At 37.7% G+C, this 22,097-nt stretch overlaps 1 protein-coding gene across 1 annotated transcript; it reads left to right on the plus strand.

Annotated features, from left to right (window-relative positions):
• The first annotated feature begins 17,919 nt into the window (after window positions 1–17,919).
• Window positions 17,920–21,600, plus strand: LOC130997482 (calmodulin-binding protein 60 B-like). Its single transcript, XM_057922810.1, has 8 exons — window positions 17,920–18,059; window positions 18,201–18,796; window positions 18,889–18,964; window positions 19,424–19,464; window positions 19,596–20,086; window positions 20,204–20,364; window positions 20,454–20,642; window positions 20,723–21,600. Exons 2-8 carry the CDS (start codon window positions 18,714–18,716, stop codon window positions 21,308–21,310), a joined length of 1,629 nt encoding a protein of 542 aa, XP_057778793.1. The 5' UTR covers window positions 17,920–18,059; window positions 18,201–18,713; the 3' UTR covers window positions 21,311–21,600.
• The last annotated feature ends 497 nt before the right edge of the window (window positions 21,601–22,097 follow it).

A 22,097-nucleotide genomic window follows, 5' to 3' on the forward strand; every position in this document is an offset into this window, starting at 1 on the left:
CATAAAACTATTCATTCATCCCTCTCATTGGTTAATAATAATAATAATCACTTACACTGTTCATTCTCTGCGGATATATTATATTTAATTTTAAGCATCATTTCATTCTCAAATCTATTTTATTGCCAGATCAATTTTAATTTTGGTGTTTGTGCAGATAGATTGGAGTACAAATTAATAAACCCATTTATTTGAGCGCTACTAGTCAAGTTAGATTAAACTTCCAGGAATATCTAAAGCAAGACTATTTCAAATTTCCAAGAAAATTCCCTTTAAAAAGGTTTGATAGTTGATTATAAGTTGGGGAACTTCCTTAGTAATTCACTCCTCTTTATATTTTTTCAATTTATTTCTTTCAAGTGTTTTTATTTTGCAATATTAAAAGTTGACAAAAATAATTTATTCACTAAAACAATCACCAACTCAATTTTTTTTTTCGTAGGTTGGTATAATCCAATTTGAATAGTAATGCGACTGTCAAATCTTACTAAGGTTTGTGATTAATACATATTCACAAAAGATTAAGATAGCATTTGAACATTTGTAGACTGCCAGTGTTAAATAATTGCTTCTAATTGACCTCATAGTTATTTATTCCAAATAACTATTTAGTTATTACCTATTTCTTTTTAGGGTGCGTTTTCTTTGATTATAAATTTATCATGAAAAAATATGAGATAAACAAAATTTCACCCTTTAAATCACTCCTTTCTTTTCCCTCATTTCCTACAAAATATAATTTGGCCCTTACTCATTCCTCATTTTCACTATAAAGGAGGGATAATATTATCCATCCCTCCTTTGTAGTGAAAAGGAGGAATAAGTATGGGTCAATTTTTATTTTGTAGGAAATGATGGAAAATAAATGAAGGATTTAAAGGGTGAAATTTTGTTTATCCCTCATTTTCTTATAATAAATTTACAACAAAAAAGAACGCAGTCTTAGAGAATTAATTATATAGACCAAAAAACTAAACTAGATGATCAGATGCTATAATTAGTGGTGGCGGATCGGGGGGCCAACCCCCTCTCAATTTTTGAGTTTTTTTTATATAAAATATATATAAAAATACAAGAAATAATATAATATATTGTTTTAATAATCATAGTATTCACATTAATTGTTTAATATTTTACGATGATTTGTTATAGTATTATTTTGTTAAATTGTTACTTTTGTCCTATTTCTTCGTAGTTAATTTTTCATGTTGAATTTGAATCAATTCTCAAGTTAAAGTAAAGTTATAAACTATTAACAATGAAAATAATTTTATTTTTTTAAAAAAATATTCTTGTTGTTGAATTAATGAAAAATGAACAACTATTTATTATAAACTATTAATGCTAAAAAAAAATTTAGCTTCGTGCAAATACTTTTGGACACCATCATTCAACAAATTCAACTCCACTAACAATAAATCATGTGTCCTCCTCTTGCTGTAATTATATAGAAACATTAACATCAGCTTATAACTGAAAGTCATGAATCCGTGTCAGTTTAGATTATTGGCCGATGATAGCTTCGGAGATAGACAAATCAGAAGGAAATAAATAATAATTTTGAAAATTGTTCGAATCGACAAAATCAAATGGTTTTCTTGTTACATTAGTTGCAAATAATTTGGCACCTACCAGAATCCATGAATTAGATACGTCCAAGGACTTTGAATTTCTTCCTTTTAATAGCAAATTGACTTGTAATTTCTTTTAACTATTATTGTTGGGCGGTTAGCTCTAAAATATATAGCATGCAATAGCCACATAAATATAGCTATTGACTCTAATAATTTGCATGAAGCGTAATCCACATTTTGTAGTTCAGAACACCTTAGCAAATGGCCCTTTTCTCTCATCAAGTACTATAAACGTGGTCGTGTCACTATTGCGTGAGGATCTTTTTGATAAATATAATTAAAATTTTATATTTTAAATCTCACCTCGATCTTTAATTTTGAATCATAAACTATAAACTTTGAACCTTGAATTAATTAAAAATTTCCATGCAACATGCAACATCAGATATGATATATGGTAGGTATCGAAATTGTCTAGAGCATTTAAATCAAGCGTTAGTATATCATTGAACAAAACATACTACGAGGGGGAATAATTTTGGCTTTTGAGGAAATGCATTTATATCATTGACCAAAAAAGTCTAGCTCTAACCACGCCTTCATTTTAAATCTTATAAATCTGAACTTTTAGTAGTTTAATACATGTACCATACAGTTTGGAAATAGAGACAAAATACGTAATAGAATACAAAGCAACTATATTAAGAAAAGTGATATATTATACAAAGAAAATTCAACCCTATGTGGAATATAAAATTAAGTTAAAAAGACGGTCCACAAATACTAGATGGGAATCACAGTCGTGACTTGAAAATATCAAGGGCCCTATATTTGCCTGTAAGAATAAAAATTGTCGGCCTATAGTTTTCAATAGTTTTGAATGTTATTGCATGTGTCGAAATGCCCGAATATATGTGCTTATGTAATGTTTGAAAGAAGAGCTAAAAAGGTCAATCGGACATATATAGCTCAAATGGCAAGCATCACGATGAGCTCTTAAAAATGATTCTCACCGTTTAAGAATCCATCATTCATATTGGGAGAGCCAGCACCCTCATTCTTAACTTTTATTTTTTATTTTATTTTTATTTTTAATATTATTTTCAATTAATTTTAACATTAAATTTAACAACATAATTCATTTAAATTAAAATTTAACACTACATTAAATAAAAATGCAATAATTAAAAAAATATTACAATAATTTCTGTTGTGCCCAAAAAAATCACCTATAACGGAAAGCAATAAGAACACAGGAATTTACGTGGTTCGATCGTAAATATCTACATCCACAGAGGATTTCTCGGGGTTTTCACTATGTTTCGGGGAAAGATTACAATGTACAGAGTTGTTCGTGAATGATGAATATAAGCCTCTATTTATATGCAAAATACTAAGAATTCTAGTAGGAATATGACTCCTTTTAGACTTAGAATATGACTATGATTCTTCATAGTTATCTCCTTCTTTATCGGGTATTTGATAGTCTTCAAGATAGCTCTAAATCCCGAAAAATCTGGGCTGCTAGACCGTGAACAACACTGTTATCTTTGAATTGGCCTTAATCTCCCGGTCTTCAAGGGATGCATATTTTTGTACCTCGTCAGCTTCTCCCCCTAGTCTGGTCAATATGTGGCAATTTTGGTGTTTTGGCTGGACTAAAGAACTTCAAGTGGCAAGGCTGAATTCGGCGTAACAACGCTGTTGCTTCTTTTCCTTGATGTCTGCATTTTTTATCGGATGGAAGGTACTCCCGTACGGTGTATTTTCGAAATCGCAGGGCTGAATACTTTTGGGCAGCTTTGATATTCGTCTAGAATCGCTTTGCAGGGTTGCAACCCTGTTCTTCAAAATAGTCTTCTCGATAAAGTCACATCATGTTTTTGGATTGAAGCATTGGGGCTGCAAGGCTAAGCTGCATCATTGTGGCCGAACCGCTAGGGCTACGTAATCAAGGCTGCACACTCTATCGCAGCTCAATCCATGGGTTGGTTTGACTTTGGTTTCCATTTTCGTCTGTGACATCATTTGAGACAACTCACAAGTACACATTAATACATTTTTTGGGCATAAATCAATTACGAGACCGTTAGGCCTTCATTTCCAAGTCGAACCCTGTAAGATTGAGTCCACCAAAAAGAGGTGCATGGAACTATCGTTAACCTTGCATATGGGGCTCATTCGAGCTTCTTGGACCCATTCAGGTTTTGGCAGCGTTGTTTAGACCTTTACAACGTTGCTTAGACCTCGACAGCATGTTTAGACCTCAGCAGCGTTGTCTAGACATTTACAGTGTTGTCTAGACCTTGGCAGCATGTTTAGACCTTGGCAACATTGTTTAGAACTTGTGCACAAACGATTTATCTAACTGAAACTGGTTAACTGAAAAAGAGAAACCTAAAAACTGACAAAGTGTTAATCACAAATGCTATTTCTTTAAGTTTATTTTCCGATGCTGGTGTTATTAGTCTAACTGATAAATCATTGGATAGTCAGTATGATTTATAACACTTATCTGATTTCAAATTATAGACTGAAACCTTACGAGGATTATCAGTTTATCGACTTGTTGCTAAACTGAAATCAAATACTGAAACTATTTTAGTATCAGTCTAAACCCTTTCCTAAACTGAAACCTCTTTGACTGTTGACTTCAGTCTATACTCTTTCAGTATCAGTTGATACTCACTTTAGTTTTACAAAAGAATTTCGAAAAATAGCCTACTGGTGTATTTCCCCCTCCCCCAATACACCAGTTCAGTGACCCTCCGGGATCCAACAATATTGAATCCCACATTGAAAAATGTGGGATTCTCTACAATGTGTAGTACACTATAAATATTGAATCTACATTAAATTGATATTGTATTGAATCCCACATTAAAAAATGTAGGATTATCTACAATGTATAGTACACTATAAATAGTGAAGTTAGATAAAATTAAAATGAATTCTACATTGAAAAATGTAGGATTATCTCCAATGTATAGTACACTACAAATAGTGAAGCTACATTAAGTTGATATTGTATTAAATCCCATATTGAAAAATGTAAGTTTCTCTACAATGTGTAGTACACTATAAACAGTGAAGCTATATTTAGTTAAAATTAAAATGAATTCCACATTGAAAAACTGATTTGTGCCTATTTGTTCATATTGTGGGGGAGTTGTGAGTGCATTTCGGTCTTATATCTTATGAGTATTGGTGTTTTGAATGACAATTACCTATTCTTTGTAGGAATTTGTGGAAATAAAGGTAATGTCTATTTTTAGTATTTTCTGGGAGCAAAAGAAGGCGGAGTACATGTGGCGCATGCGCCCGTGTACTCACGCTTACATCCGAGTCCGAGTCTTATTCCAGATTGCCGATGCCTTGGAGAGCTCGCCGTGTAGATCGCCGATCTCTCAACACTGCTCGGCGAGGCCTTCATCTCCTCGCCACCTTCCATCGCCGAGCCTGCTCTCCATTCCATCGCCGAGCTCGCCCAGCCAGCGCCGAGCTGCAGTCCTCGCCCGCGTACTGCAGCCTCCTTCGCCGAGCTGCAGCATTCCCTTCGCCGAGCTGCAGCCGCTCCTCGCCCAACTGCTCGCCGAGCTCAGCACTCCCATCGCCGAGCTTCAGCAGCACCCTCTCGCCGATCCAGCACTTCCAGCACCGAGCTGCAGTTCTCCTCGCCTCCTCCCTCGGCCGAGCAAGCTTCCCCCTCGCCGAGGCCTTTCTCCCATCGCCCGCGCACTTCAATCCTTCGGCCGAGCCATCCTCGCCCGAGCCTCAAATCCCAACGGCCGAGGCCCTCTCTCCAAACGCTCGAGTTCTTTTGCTCCAATCAGAATATGCCACGTGTCCCAATTCAGTAGTGGAGAGAAAAAGCGTATTTCACATTCCGGAGTATAAAAGGCAGACTTCTCAATTCTAGGGTTATCCTCAATCATTCTTCCGCTCTCCAAAAAGCGGCAGTTCCATTCCTAGACGCAGTTCATAGTTAGGGTTTCTTGTTTTCTTAGTTAGGGTTATTTTGCGTTGAGAATTTATCCTTACGCCTAGATAATTCGTAGCTAGAGATTTATTTTGAGGATCGGCTTTACTGTAAGTGATTTTATTCTTGCCTAGATATTTTCTCGCTTATTGATTTCACAGTATTCATTATTTTCATTCACGCTCTAGATAAATTTATTGTGCTTAATCATTTAATTCATTGCCTAGATAATTAATGTTACTGAAATGGTTTATGTTTGAATTAACGCTCTTAGTTTAAAACCTTAGATAATCTTACGCCGTTTAATCTGTGCCTAGATAATTTACATGCCTTCTATAAATTCTGCATTAGATAATTTTACATGCTTTATTTATTTCATGCCTAGGTAAATTTACAGAGCTTATTTAATTTCTGTTTTAGTTTAAGAGTGTGCCAGCGTGAAACCGATTAGAGTGTTTAGGATTTATTGCTTTTTGTGTGTGACACGATTAGGTGCCCTGTTGAATCTTCCTTGAGAGACGACTTGGGTTAGCTTGCCCACTGCAATTGACCTCGTACGATTGCGAGTCAATTCACTAGTGTTTGAGTTGAGTCAAATTTTGGCGCCGTTGCCGGGGAAGATTTTAGGCGTTTTTAATTGTGTCACTTTGTTTTCTGTGTTTCTTTTCCTTTTAATTGCGTTTTTATTTTTGACTCTGTATTTCTCCCTCCGGTGCGTTTGATCCGTTTGTTAGTGTTGTGTATGCAGGGTCGCCGAAGTCTGAAAAGAAAGTTGGAGCCCTATAACGACAACATTGATCGAACCAGTAACGTGTTCAGGAGTTGCAGTGAAGAGCTGTTTGGAGATCGTTGGGATAAATTAGAGTCCGGTTCTAGAAGTTCTGTGGAAGAAGATCGCGAACAAGCAACAAATTCATTTATCAGTCTGGAGGACACGGAGACTCACTCTTTTCATTCTGAAGAGTCTGAAAGTGAGCGTGAAGAAGAAATGGCAGACAATCCCCAAGTCCTTGGAGATTTCACCCGGCCTGTTATTGGGGCTACGCAATCGGCTATAGTTCTTCCTACTGCAGTGAGGAACTATAGTTTGAAGCCCCATGATGCAAATCTGCTTCCTATTTTCTACGGGTTGCCAAATGAAGATGCTTTACAATTCATTCGGGATTTCTGTACTCAAGTACAAACTTTCCCACTGCTGGAAATAACTGAAGAGCAGCTGAAGCTCAAGTGCTTCCCCTATGCCCTTAAGGATAGGGCAAGGACATGGCTGTTGTCCTTGCCTCCAAATTCCATCAAAACTTGGGGGGAAGCATGTGAGAAGTTTATGATAAAATTCTACCCCAACCATAAGACGCAGGAAATCCGTACACAGATCATGACTTTCATCCAAGGAGCTGACGAGCCTTTTCATGAGGCATGGGAAAGATTCCAAGAATTACTCCGGCAGTGTCCGCAGCATCAGCTGGCTCCTGCAATGTTGAGCCAATTTTTCTATGATGGGTTGATCCACACCTCCCAATTTATGGTGGACAGCACTGCAGGAGGGAACATCGCCAGAAAAACCGCAGCTGAACTTAATCAGATTTTTCAGACACTGGCGGAGAGTTCACAGCAGAAGACCACTCGGGGACGACGGGTGGAGGCAAATGCAGTAGGACCAAATTGCGAGCTGCAAAAGCAGATGGCCACTATGATGAGAGAGTTACAACAGCTCAAGATGAGCAAGGTGGAAAATCCACCCGTCCGAGTGCAGAATGCAGAAGGCTGTGGAATCTGTGGTGATTTTGGCCATGGAGCCAATAATTGTCACAGAATGGGAGAATTTCCACCAGAAGGACAAGCTGAGACTTATGCAGTCCAAGGACACTACAATTCTGGTTGGCGGAATCAAGCTCCTAGCGGGTCAGGGTCAAGCCAAGGAAATCAGTTTCGCAGACCACCGCAGCAGATGGGATATCAGAATCAGCCGCAGTATTTTCCACCTCAACAAAATTTTTCTATGCCATTGCAGCAGCCGCCTCAACCCATGGGACCTTCATTGGAGGACACGATGCAGTCATTTATGCAAGCTAGCCAGCAAGCAATGGAGGCTCAGAATGCTACCATAAAGCGCCTTGAGATTACAGTCGGGCAACTCACAGGAGCTTTGAATCAGTTGCAGCAATCGCAGCAAACTGAAAACCCACAGCTGCATCAAGTTCATGCTATTGAGCTTGTCGAGGAAGATGCCCGAAGAACCGCGGGGAAGTGGAGGAGTAAAACGGTGGAAGCTATGAAGATCAATCAACAGCTCAGTCCACCTCTGCCGCAGGTTCAGTCCACCCAACCTTTACCGAAGCAAGGAGATCCCGGTAGCTTCATTTTTGACATAGGCTTGGGACGAGCTGGGGAGGTCTCAGGCATGCTTGATTTGGGTGCGGCAGTCAACTTGATGCCGTTTGATTTTTTCGAGAAGCTGGGAAGAAGGGAAAGTGAGCTGAAGTGCACCAACATGAAGATTCAGCTGGCCGATGGCTCGATTAGCAGTCCTCGTGGACTCTTGGAGGATGTAGTAGTCACGGTGAGAGGACTTAAAGTTCTCACAGATTTTGTGGTGCTGGATGCAGGAAAAGGAATAAAAGGAGAAAATGGTCGTCTTGTTCTGCTTGGCCGACCTTTTATGGCTACTACGCAAACTCGCATTAATGTGGGTTCTGGAACTTTGAGTATGGCCGGGGCACGTGGATCAGTAACATTTTCTGTCTATGATAAAAAGACTGCTATTTCTTCTCCTTATTTGCATAACTGTTCCTTCGTTGAGATTTGTGATTCTGCAGAAAAAACAGATTATGTGCAGGAAAGTTTTGATAATCTGCAGGAGCAAGAATGTTTAATGCAGAAGGATGAGGAAAAGCTGCAGGAGCCTCCCAATATCTTGCAAGTTGAGGAGGCCCGTGAAGAAGAGGAATTGGATAGACAGCACTGCAACGATGGAGTTGTGCAAGGATTGCAGTGCTTATTGCCTTTGGAAAAGAAAGAAGTGGGGAGCACGCGATTTGGCTCCCCAAAAAGAATCTTGATGAGGAGAAATGTGATGAGTTCGGTAAACTCATTAGGAGAACCCGCAGCTGCAATCAAGGAAGGATTATGTTCTCAAGGATTAAGGCAGCTGGCTCGTAAATGTGATTTTGGTTAACGGGTTTTTCCAAGTCGGGCTGGCGACTTTAAAACTAGCGCTGCATGGGAGGCAACCCATGTTTTATTGCTTTCTGTTTGCTTTTGGTTTTCTTTCTGTTTAATGTGTTGTTTTGGGTTCTGTGGTCTGATGCAGGAATTGTTCTTTTGAGAGTGATTTTGTGCGGATGAGAAGAAGTGGATCTCCTGCAGAAGTCAGAAGTTTCTCCTCCCCTATTCTTCCAGGGAAGTGTTTCTACACTTATGCGCTTTATTTTTAAGTATGGGGGGAAGAGTTTCTGGTAACTGCGGGAAGTTTTATTTATGAGCTTAATTTTGGGGCAAATGGTCCCCTTGCATAAAGTTAATTGTTTGAAATTGAGCTGGTCAGTTTAAAAATTGTGAAGTGATGGTTTCTAATGTGATTTTCGGGTTTGTGACTGATTGGTGGAATTTTGGTTTTTCCGGTTGACATGTTCTGTGTGATGCAAATGATTTATGAGTTTTCTGTTGTAACACTTTTGCAAACTTTTGAGGCGTGATTTGTCCGGTAGATGATAGAAGGAGTGTTGTCATTGTGGTTGCCTACGATCGTATCTATTTGTGTGAAGTTTGTTTTAATTCTGAAAATATTTGACAGCTCTGAGTCTCTGCTCCTCTAGAAAATCTATGAGCATGGGAAACCACGTGAAACAACTTTGGAAGTGCACCCAAAGGGTTTATTTCACGAATACTGGCTTAACTGTTGAATTTAAAGGAATAACTTCGGTTGAAAACACAAAAGTTGTAAAAAGTGAAATGCACTTAATTGAGATATGGATTATAAAGGCGATCACATTAGGGAATTCACTTCTATCGGAGAACTGGGTCTGATCGAATCTTTTGTTTACATTTGTGTTGCTTCTTCTACTCTGAGTTTTTGCATCATCTAGAATCGTGTGTTGTTGTGAAAAACCTTGATTTATCTGTGAAAGTCTAGTTGGAATTGAGCATCGAGATACCATCTTTTCATTAGTTTTATACTGATTTTTGCTTGAGGACAAGCAAAAGGCTAAGTGTGGGGGGGTTGATTTGTGCCTATTTGTTCATATTGTGGGGGAGTTGTGAGTGCATTTCGGTCTTATATCTTATGAGTATTGGTGTTTTGAATGACAATTACCTATTCTTTGTAGGAATTTGTGGAAATAAAGGTAATGTCTATTTTTAGTATTTTCTGGGAGCAAAAGAAGGCGGAGTACATGTGGCGCATGCGCCCGTGTACTCACGCTTACATCCGAGTCCGAGTCTTATTCCAGATTGCCGATGCCTTGGAGAGCTCGCCGTGTAGATCGCCGATCTCTCAACACTGCTCGGCGAGGCCTTCATCTCCTCGCCACCTTCCATCGCCGAGCCTGCTCTCCATTCCATCGCCGAGCTCGCCCAGCCAGCGCCGAGCTGCAGTCCTCGCCCGCTCCTCGCCCGCGTACTGCAGCCTCCTTCGCCGAGCTGCAGCATTCCCTTCGCCGAGCTGCAGCCGCTCCTCGCCCAACTGCTCGCCGAGCTCAGCACTCCCATCGCCGAGCTTCAGCAGCACCCTCTCGCCGATCCAGCACTTCCAGCACCGAGCTGCAGTTCTCCTCGCCTCCTCCCTCGGCCGAGCAAGCTTCCCCCTCGCCGAGGCCTTTCTCCCATCGCCCGCGCACTTCAATCCTTCGGCCGAGCCATCCTCGCCCGAGCCTCAAATCCCAACGGCCGAGGCCCTCTCTCCAAACGCTCGAGTTCTTTTGCTCCAATCAGAATATGCCACGTGTCCCAATTCAGTAGTGGAGAGAAAAAGCGTATTTCACATTCCGGAGTATAAAAGGCAGACTTCTCAATTCTAGGGTTATCCTCAATCATTCTTCCGCTCTCCAAAAAGCGGCAGTTCCATTCCTAGACGCAGTTCATAGTTAGGGTTTCTTGTTTTCTTAGTTAGGGTTATTTTGCGTTGAGAATTTATCCTTACGCCTAGATAATTCGTAGCTAGAGATTTATTTTGAGGATCGGCTTTACTGTAAGTGATTTTATTCTTGCCTAGATATTTTCTCGCTTATTGATTTCACAGTATTCATTATTTTCATTCACGCTCTAGATAAATTTATTGTGCTTAATCATTTAATTCATTGCCTAGATAATTAATGTTACTGAAATGGTTTATGTTTGAATTAACGCTCTTAGTTTAAAACCTTAGATAATCTTACGCCGTTTAATCTGTGCCTAGATAATTTACATGCCTTCTATAAATTCTGCATTAGATAATTTTACATGCTTTATTTATTTCATGCCTAGGTAAATTTACAGAGCTTATTTAATTTCTGTTTTAGTTTAAGAGTGTGCCAGCGTGAAACCGATTAGAGTGTTTAGGATTTATTGCTTTTTGTGTGTGACACGATTAGGTGCCCTGTTGAATCTTCCTTGAGAGACGACTTGGGTTAGCTTGCCCACTGCAATTGACCTCGTACGATTGCGAGTCAATTCACTAGTGTTTGAGTTGAGTCAAAAACGTAGGATTATCTACAATGTATAGTACACTACAAATAGTGAAGCTACATTAAGTTTACGTTGTATTAAATCCCAGATTGAAGAATGTAGATAAATAGTGAAGCTAAATTTAGTTAAAATTAAAATTTTAAAGTTTTAAATGATTTTTATATATAAAAAAAATCAATTCAAAATTAGTATTTTTTTAAATAGGCAGTGCATTGCACGCGCCTACTAATTTGATCGTCCGAGCTCGGAGCGGATGGGGAGGTCGGGTGCATGGTGCGGCATTGGAGGGGGGGAGGGGGGGCTCGCGCGAGCCCGATGCACACCGGCTCCCGAGCCCCCCAATGTGGATGCTCTAAAGGCTTTCCTTTGTGAGAGGTCTTAAGTTCAATTCCACTTACGTGCGATATAGTTTTTCCATTTTTGTGTGGATGGTGGTCCCGCTTGCATGTAGTTATTTTTTCATATTTGTGTAAGTAGTGGTCCTACCTGAGTGAGGTTATTTTTTCACCTTTGTGTGAGTAGTGGTCCCGCCTGTATTTTTTGAGGAGGCTGACAAAATTGAGACACCAAAACTTTCTTTCAAAAAATCATTGGTTCAAATCTCACTCATAGCGTGTATGCTATATTTTGTTTGGTTATGTGGAATGTACTTATTTGAATATTAATTTGCAATGTCATGATTGAACATCCTGCGTATTCTATTATTGTGTACATTAACATTAAAAAAAATCTTATTTATTATGTAAAAAAATTGATTTACATATAAACACAATCTTATTTATGAAAACAATTTCTTTTTGAGGGAATATGAATAACAAATTTTATTTGTTACTAAAAAAATCTTATTTAATTTTATGAAAAGTGCAATGTTTCATTTATAAATAAAAAGTCTTATTTTCTCTTAAGAAAAACTCTTGTTTGATTTTATGAAAAATATGAATTGCATTAAACATGTAAAGTTATGAATAACAAAACTCTTTATCACACACAAATTCTAATAGGATGCTCACAAGTGTCATATTAGAGTGTCTAATAGGACACTGGTGAGTGCCCTGATAGCATGATTGGCTCCAGGACCATACCTATAAGGTCGAGATTGAGTAAAAAATTTCTCTTGATATGAATTAAATTTTAAGGGAGAATTATATTTTTTCATGAGAATTTAGAACCATGAACAAATACATAAAATATATGAATAAGAGATAGTCAAATCAATCAATAAAACTTAACTCACATGACAAAGTTGAGACACCAAAAAATTCTCATTTGTAAGAGATCTTGGGTTCAATCCCCATAATTTTTCCACCTTTGAATAGTGTAGAGATCTAGCATGTGTGCAAATTGCCTAGTCTATTATATAATAGACACTTCAGTTCTCATGGAAGATGTCACCTGATCCTTTACCTATATACAAATAATATTTTAATACGATAATATTTGTTTACACATTAATAAATATTTTGGTTTATGGTCCGAACTTTGGAGTCATTTGTAAATATGACCCGAACTTTAAAAAAAATACTAAAAGATAACCTGAACTTTGAAATCATTTATAGAAATAGCCCGAATTATAAAAAAATATGAAAATTGGCATGACTTTGGAGTCATTTGTAAAAATGGCCTAAACTTTGGAGTTATTTGTAAAAATAACATGAATTTTAAAAAATATAAAAAAAAAATGGCAAAAACTTTGAAGTCATTTGTAAAAATGCCACGATCTTTATTAAATAAAAAAATGGCCTCAACTTTTATAAGAAGTATAAAAATGACACGAGCTTACATTTTCGAATTCAAATTATGACAACATGGAAAGTCCGACATTGATGTGAAAATTATAAATACACTTGGAATATTCATAAGAAAATATACTGATTCTCTTCTCATATGAATTTTAAACTCGCATAAATAATTTTTCGTAAAATATTATTGACAACACGAATTTTATAAATTTCGAGTTCATAAAATCCTAATTATGCTCTTTTCATATCAACTTTATACCTTCTACATCGTCATAATATTCAAATCATCTTTTTGTATTTATGAAAGATAGAGCCATTTTAGATTTTTAAAGTTTGGGCTTTTTTACAAATCTTCAAAATTTTAAAAAAAAAAAATTGTAGTTTTTAAAGTTTAGACAATTTTTACAAATCTTTAAAATTCAAATTATTTTGTATTTTTTTTAAAGTTCATGTCATTTTTACAAATGACTTCAAAGTTTGGGCCATTTTCTTAGAAATGACTTCAAAGTTCATGTCTTTTTTTGTATTTTTTTAAAGTTCATGCCATTTTTACAAATAACTCCAGATCTTCAAACAATTTTTACAAATGATTCCAAAGTTCATGCCATTCATTCATATTTTTTAAAGTTCGGACCATTTTTACATATAACTAGAGTTGTCAACTGGGCTGGGCCAGCCCGGCCCGGCCCAGGCCCGGTTGAGCCCGTAAGGAGTTAGGCCCAGCCCAGCCCAAGCCCACATTTGAAATGGGCCGGTCCTGGGCCGGGCTTTTTATAAAATATCGAACCCAGCCCGATTCAGGACCACATGTCTAGTGGGCTTGGGCCTCAAATGGGCCGGGCCTCACATGGGCTTATGCTGGGTCGAGTATGATGGGCTTATACTGGGTTGTACTTCGAATGAGCTTCAGTTGGGTACGAATGAGTTTTCAATTTTAGATTGTTTTAAATTTGTAATTATTATCTTTAAATTATTTTGAGCTTATTTATATATTTGACAAATGGTCCTTGGGCTTTAAATAGGTTTAATATTTTATTGGGTTTAATATTTTAGTATTGCTAAATTGTGTAGGGAATTGAATATTGAATAAGAGGAATAAATATATAAATAATATTTAACCTAAATTATTGGGCTTGGACCGGTCCTGGGCTGGGCCTGGTCCTGGTCCTGGGCCGGGCTTGGGCTGGGCTTCTAACGATCCTGGTCCTGGGCCGGGCTTGGGTTTGATAAATAGCCCAAATGGAGCCCATTTCAAAGGGCTGGCCCGGCCCAACTAACCCATTCGATCAAGTGGGCTGGTCCTGGGCCGGCCCATACCGGGCTTGGGCCGGTTCGGGCTGGGCCGGCCCGGCCCAGTTGACAACTCTACATATAACTTCAAAATTCACGCTATTTTTTGTATTTATTAAATTATTTTTTTTTGGTAAGAAAAGATTTCATAAAGATTAAAAAGACGGTACCAGAGGTACCAAGGTACAGTTATAACAACCAACCCGAAAGATTACAAGACGTCCAGGTTGTAAAATTCACATCACTCTCAATGAAATTAAAGATTTTGTTCCAACTCCACATCCTCGCCTTTATCTCCATGATCGCTTCCTTGACATCCCAATTTTTTTCTTCCCACCTGCTCTCATTTCTCCACTTCCAAATCAACCAACATGTGCAACTCCATAAGGCTTCTAACAGCTTTTCCGACCTCTTCCCCTTTCCGAGCTGGACGAACTGAGTGAAGTGTGAGACGACGCAAAGAGGGCGGATGAAACTAATCCCCAGCCACTGAACAATACCATCCCAAACTTTTTCCGTCTTTGGGCAGTGAAGAAAGATGTGATTTGCTGTCTCCAGGTTTAGGATGCAAGCATTGCAGCTGCAATCCGTTTCCCCCACCAAGATATTTCTTCTTTTTAAATTGTCGCAAGTTGGTAGTCGGTTTCTCAACAGCCTCCAAGCCAATACCATTGCTTTGTGAGGAACCGCCATGCCCCAAACTTTTTGCAGAACTTCCTTGAGAGGGGGTTGAACTGTCACTTCATTCCTTTTATCTCTAATGGCTTCGTACGCCTCCTTCGTTGAGTAACATCCGTCCTTGGCACCGCTCCAACTCCAGCTATCAAGAATTCCTGCGCTTGGAACAAAGTTAGAGATAAACTGAAGGAAAACATCTACCACTGCCTTCTCTCTCTCTCCAAAAGTTCCCTTCTCCAGTTAAGCTTCCACTCCCATAATACAAGATTATGTTCGAACTGTCACTTCATTCCTTTTCTCTCCAATTATGTTCGAACCATAAATTACAATTAACCATTAATAAAATACTTTTTTTTTTTCATTTCAACGATATATTATACAAGATTCAATAATAAATATCGGTTCTAATTTTTAGTGAGAATAGTATTTTTTTGATAAATTAATAATATTAATTAAAGAAATTTAAAGGCTGCGCCATAAGGGACTCAAACCCAAAACTTTTGGCATTGAGTATTAACCTCTTACTATTTGAACAACATATGTACATAAAATAGATATTTTTTGTTCTACCCATAGATTCTCACACACATCTTCCACCTATAATTTCTTACAAATACTCAATTTGAGTCAATTCGATCTCACGTGATTTATAATGAATTTCGGACTACGTACTTGTATAAAAAAATCGAGTTAACTTCAAACCTTTTTTTTTTTTTTGAGAATGAGTTAACTTCAAACTTACTAAGTTTATTACCAGTCCAAAATTAAAAGTTGGTCTTCGACTTTGATTCTTATAAATAACGTAATGACTTAAGCTTTGAGTTTTATTTTTCTTTTTGTTTTACTTTTCTTTTTTATTCCCTCTGTTTTTAAAGCACGTTGAATCTCGAGCTAAAAAATGAAGGAACTTGGAGTTCAAGGAAGAATTAAATGATCGAATCTATTATAATTTCTTCCTCAAAAAAGACTAAAAAAATAATTACCGTGGCACATTCATTCTCGAATAGTAATTGGAAGTAACCTCAAGCAGGGACGGAGCCAGGAATTAAGTTCGGGGGGGCGAGAAATTTTTTTTGGGCATTCTGTATATTTAAGGTATTTTTTTATTAAAATACGAGCATAATACTAATAATAACGAACAATATTTTCATAGATTATATAGTTTCAATATATCACAAAACTTTTTTTGAACATTCCGTATATTTAAGACATTTTTTATTAAAAGGCAAGCATAATAATAATAATAACAAACAACATGTTCATAGATTATATATTTTCTATATATTGCAAATTAGTTTCAATACATTATAATTTTTTTTAGCATTTCATACATATTAGGCATTTTTTATTAAAAGACAAGTATAATAGTAATAATAACAAACAACATTTCATAGATTATATAGTTTTAAATAATAGAATTATCCTTAAATTAAGTATATATATGAGAGAATATAATAACCAAATACTCTTTTATAAAACAAAATTATTTTATAATAGGTATAAACATATATCTATATATATTTTAAAATTTAAAATTTAAAAAAAAACTCAAAATTTGGGAGGGGGCTCTAGCCCCCCCCTAGCCCCCTGGCTCCGTCCCTGACCACAAGTCTACAATGAAAGACGTCAATTGTTCAGCTATCTATATATGTTAATAGTAAGTTTGATCGAACTAATTAATAACAATATAAGATTAAATCACTACTTCAATAATTATCACGCCAAAGTTTGAAATTGGTATCCAAAATTAGATCAAATCAATTGATCATTAATTATCACGACAAACACTTAAGTTTATAGGTATAATCAAAATTTGATGAAATTTTAATAATTTATAGACAATTAACTCCAAACTTTTTAGTGAATGTATTAATTTTACCATAATCTTTAAAATTTATCAATCATATCTCAATATTTAAAAAATTGTAGTATCAATTATATTGGATGTTTGAAGTTTATCAATTACTCCATATTACAACATTTTTAAATTATATCATCAAAATTCACTTCAACGATTGAGTCGTAATATAACATGCCGGATAATCACTACTCCCTCCACATTCCAAATATTTTTTTTATTTTTTTTACCTTCTCTCAAATAACTTCCTATTCAGTTAAGGACATTACCCCACCATTAATAATATTATATTTATTCTTACTTTACCCTTTTTTCACTACTCTCAATACTAATATAACACATTTTCACCACTTTGAATACTAATTACTCCCTCCGTCCGCCAAGATTATGTCACTTTCATGTACAAATTGTACATGAAAGTGACATAATCTTGACGGACGGAGGGAGTATAACATTTTTTCATCACTTTTAATACATTTAAACAACTTTATCTTAAAACTCGTGCTCCTCTGTCGTAGGAAGTTATTTGGGAGACGTAATGAACATTTTTTATCCGAAAAATAAGTTGTATACGAGAATATTAATACTTCACTATTATCTTTATTTTATTATTTTGACTTGAAGGAAGGAAAATAGTGAAATTTGAATACTAGGCCTATTCACATATAGGAGTTCACATTATTTAAAAGTCCCCTCAAGAATACTTTAATCTTTATTAACGATACAGCCAACATAAATTATAAATAATTAACACACAATTACTAACGAGTGAGATAAAATTGATAAATGGTACTCCTTTCGTCCCCAAAAAAATTGTTTCAATTTTCTTTTTGAGGTGTCCCCAAAAAAATTGTCGCATTTCCTTACTTTTTATTTGTGTATATAATCTCACCATCAATTTTACAATTACAACTCTTTAACATTAATTTTTTTTTTCATAATTCTACTATCAATATTTTTTTTTATCATTTTTTATTAAAATTCATGCCGTTTTTCTTGGAGCAAACTTTTGAGGCACGGATGGCACTCCAGAACCCGCCAACGCTCGTGAAACCCGGGTCGGTCGGTCCTCCGTTCATCCGATGAAAGAATGGATATGAATTCGAAGCACTTCATTGAATTCGATCTTACACATGTGAAACGTGGAGTAACTAACTGGAGTCGATCTCGTAGTAGCAACAGAACCGGAAACGGATCCACCGAACCGGATTTTAGAGTGATGAAACCGGAAACCGGTCCGCGACGACTTCTCAAGTCCACGCGAGCGGATTATTGTATAGGTATTCTCTCTCTCTCTCTCTCTCTCTCTCTCTTTTCTCCTCAGACGTGTCTGCTCATATTTTTCACCGCGGACTGACTGCACCTTCCTCCCACCTTCTCCCTGCCTCGACCATCTCTCCACATCAACATCTCCGAGCTAGTCAGCACATCCGTGTTTTTTTCACCCCCCCCCCCTCTCAAGCTCTACCACTCTACACCTTTTTTAATAATTGGAGTGTCGCTGCATTCAGGAATAATATATCTTGTTGATTTGTACTTTCCTACTCCACGCGGTTATTTCAGTTCGTTTGAATAGTTATTATCATCACTCCCTAACACGCTACATTTCGCATTCCTCACCTCACCACCCCTATATATTCCTACTACACAAGCCCACATCGGCATTGTGGCTTAATCCTTTTTAAAATAATCGATTTTGGTGTTGTTGTGTTTGTGTTTGTGGACTTATGTGGCTTACCTGAGCTTATGAAGCTTCCTAGGAGTTTCCACTGAATTCGTTGCGGTTTTTGCCTTTCTATTTAAACGAATTGGCGGCTGATGCTTTTAGGCTACCTGCCTTGATCATTTTTCTAATCGAAATTTCATCTCCTCTCTCCTCGAGCATCCGATACACTGTAGCTCTTGAGCTAAGTAGTAAGAATTTTAGCCTTTTGATGGTTCAGAAACGGCAGCACAGGCAGCAGGGTGACGAGGAAGGTTCTCGACTTCCAAATAAACGCCGGCATTTCGCATCCACGTAAATTATTATTCATTCATTCCTTTTCCATTCGTTTCCTAGTTTGATTTTTGGCTGATTTTTCCGTTTTTTCTTGGGTTTGTTTTGTGCAGTTTGTTGAAAGGGCTGAATCATGGCAGGACTTCTGAAGAACATATATCCTGTTTGGAACCTATCCTCAGAAAAATGGTATTTTTTTTTGCTGTTTTTCCGATCTTAAAATTTATAGTTTTACTCTGTTTGAATAGTGTTCTTTATTTTATTTTTTAGCTACTCATATGTGCATAATCCTCTGTTTATCATGTCGCAAGCTTGAAATTCATTGATAATCCTCTGTTTATCATTAATTATGGTTTGCATTTTGGTGAAGGCTTGTTTTCTACTACTAGTTTTATAGCAATTTCCTTTTCTTTTCGTTTTTGGTTGGACATGGATCTGATTCGACTTGCGCCTCGATGTCTAAAATAGTAAATACACCATATTTTTCTATCTACAAATCCTGTTTGGCCAACTGTGGATGATAGTTAATAGTTATAAATACTTCAGTTAGATGTATTGTGACTTATTTTCCTGCAAAATTTAGACTTTTAATATTATTATTATAGAATATAAGCAGATCTAAATTTTATGTTTTCTTCATGTTGATAGGTTCAAGAGTCAGTGGAGCATGCATTTAACCAGTTTATGAGGTGAGTTTAAGTTTGTTATTCCATATGTAATCACATTTTTGAATGACTTACTCTATGCATCTGTAGCATCATATTAGAAATAATATGTTGAATGATCTCTAAAACTATTTTTGGTCGCATGTTTCTTCCAGATCCTCTTACAATCAAGTGGAATGTCCTGCAACAAGGATTTTGCAGCTGCAGTTTCATAGCAATTTGCCTGAAACCCTGTTCACCGGCAACAGGCTTCTGTCCGAGGACAGAAGCCCTATAAAAGTCGTCCTGTACGATTCCGCTTCAAGACAGATAATGTCGTGGAGTACCCTGTCGTCAATGAAAGTCACAGTCGTCGTTCTTGATGGTGATTTTGTGCCTGATGACAAAGAGGATTGGATGAAACAGGAGTTCGAGAACAAACAGGTGAAAAACCGAGAAGGGAAAAGGCCGTTGGTGGCTGGGGAGGTGACAGTTACTCTGAAGGATGGGGTCGGTTATATTGGCGAGTTAAGCTTCACGGATAACTCAAAATGGAGTAGAACCGGGAAATTCAGGTTGGGGGTGAAAGCGCAGCCGACTCCTGATAATATAAGCATCAGAGAAGCTGTGAGCAATGCCTTCAGAGTTAAAGATCACCGTGGAGAATGTAAGTGTTCATTTGGAACATCGATCTACTATCTGTTCTTGTAAATATAAAATTACGCTGTTTTAATTAATTACACATAGAAATAGTTTTGAACTTAGAGATGATCTGTTTTTTCAGCTTACCAGAAGCATTACCCCCCAGCTTTGGGAGATGAAGTATGGCGTTTAGATAAAATAGCTAAGGATGGCATATCACATAAGAAGCTGAATGGCTCTGGGATAATAACTGTCCTAGATTTCTTGAGGCTCTTTGTGAGAGACCCGTCTAGATTACACGATGTAAGTGACATTTCTTGATCTCAATTCCTGAGCGTATATAGACCAAATACTGTTTTTTTGCTTACCAACAACGCATATTCTCCATATAGATACTCGGAGTTTCGAAGAAGACGTGGGAGACGATCATGAAGCACGCCAATACATGTAACCTAGGCGAAGAGAGGAGCACGTACAGGAGTGCTCGTGGGGTGCTGTTTTTCGACTCCATACATAGGGTTGTTGGCGTGTTTCTTGATGGAAATTACCATCCTGCAGATACTCTCAATAATTTCCAAATGGTTGGTATCTTCACCATCAAATCTTTTTCCTGTTTCATTTCATATACATGGCTGAAAACTAATGTAACTCGTGTTGGCAGAGGCTGGTGGATGATCTCAAAAGGCAAGCTTATAACAACTTAGCCGAGTGGATTCCATATACCGATTCACCCGTTGCTGGCTTACCGATGCTTCTTGGAAACACAGCAGCTGAGAGTTATTCGGTTCCTGACTTGGATCTCCATGGAATCGAGATGAGTGGTGGTCGTTCAGCTCAGTTGCCTCCGTCCTACCACAGTGAAGTGGAACACGGCCACTGTTCGTATGAGTTGGGGGAGAGTTCGCACTGCGCACAAGTCTTCAATCCGATGTTCAGGAACAGCTTCGCCATGAGTGATCCTCTAACTCATGGATTATGCATCGCGGGGCATCACAGCTGGGGCTCGGAAGGTGACTACATGGGGATGGGATCCCATCACCTCTCAACCGATGATCTGGTAGTGGATGATGCTTGGCAGGGGAATGGACTGTTTATTGATCCCGGGATCGGGATAATTTCGTCGGACTCGGCGAGGAGCGGCAGCCCGAAGACGCGGTGGTGCAAGGTGCTGGCGGTGGTGAAGTGGAGGATACTGGTGAGGCGCAACGTGGCGGCGAGGAAGTGCAAGAGATTCTACAGCTATATGTAATGTAGGTGAGATGTACCAAAGCGAGCGCAAGAGCTCAGCTTATGTGTATAGGCAAGGTTAGTGTAAGTTAAGGTGATGCACCCCGGTGAAGATTCAACTGCCCAAGATGCTGGCAGCTGCCCTTTCTAAAGCTTCCTGGGACCTGACTACTTATTATGCGTTCTTTTATTTTTTATTTTCTGATTTCGTGTAATAGTGTGTAAACTACATACCACGTTCTTTCATTTGTACCCTCATAGTCATTTTCTGTAAATAGTGCACTTTTGAGGTTATCAAGTTTTCATTTTCAAGTGTGGCTGTGATTTTCTTGATTTCATTCATTGATTATATGTATAATAGTTGTGCGGAATATTTAGGCAGTGTTTGATAGGTTGTGTACTGCAGGGCCGGCCCTGACATTCCGGGGGCCCTAGGCGAAAAGGAAAAAAGGGGCCCCTTAGAGCACTCCCAGCAGAAATCCCAAAATTATGCTCCTATATTCCTCCCTAAAGCTTCCCTATTTAATTTTAGGATCTCGATTTTATAAATGCATACACCAGATCTCCTATTTTCTACATAAAAACAATAGTTATGTGTGGGCCCTATTAATTATAAGCTTAAAATAAATTTAGGGTGGGTGTAAATTTAAGATAGAATTTAGGTAGGTGTAAAATTTTTTGTGGGCCCCATCCAATTTAGGGGATCTGCTGGATGCATTTTTTATCTCATTTTCAATTGTTTTAGCCTAAATTTAGAGTTAGTGGTGCATTTAGGTGATCTGCTGGGAGTGCTCTTAAAAGATGAAGGT

The sequence above is a fragment of the Salvia miltiorrhiza genome, chromosome 8, assembly GCF_028751815.1.
Source record: "Salvia miltiorrhiza cultivar Shanhuang (shh) chromosome 8, IMPLAD_Smil_shh, whole genome shotgun sequence".
Lineage (NCBI taxonomy): Eukaryota > Viridiplantae > Streptophyta > Magnoliopsida > Lamiales > Lamiaceae > Salvia > Salvia miltiorrhiza.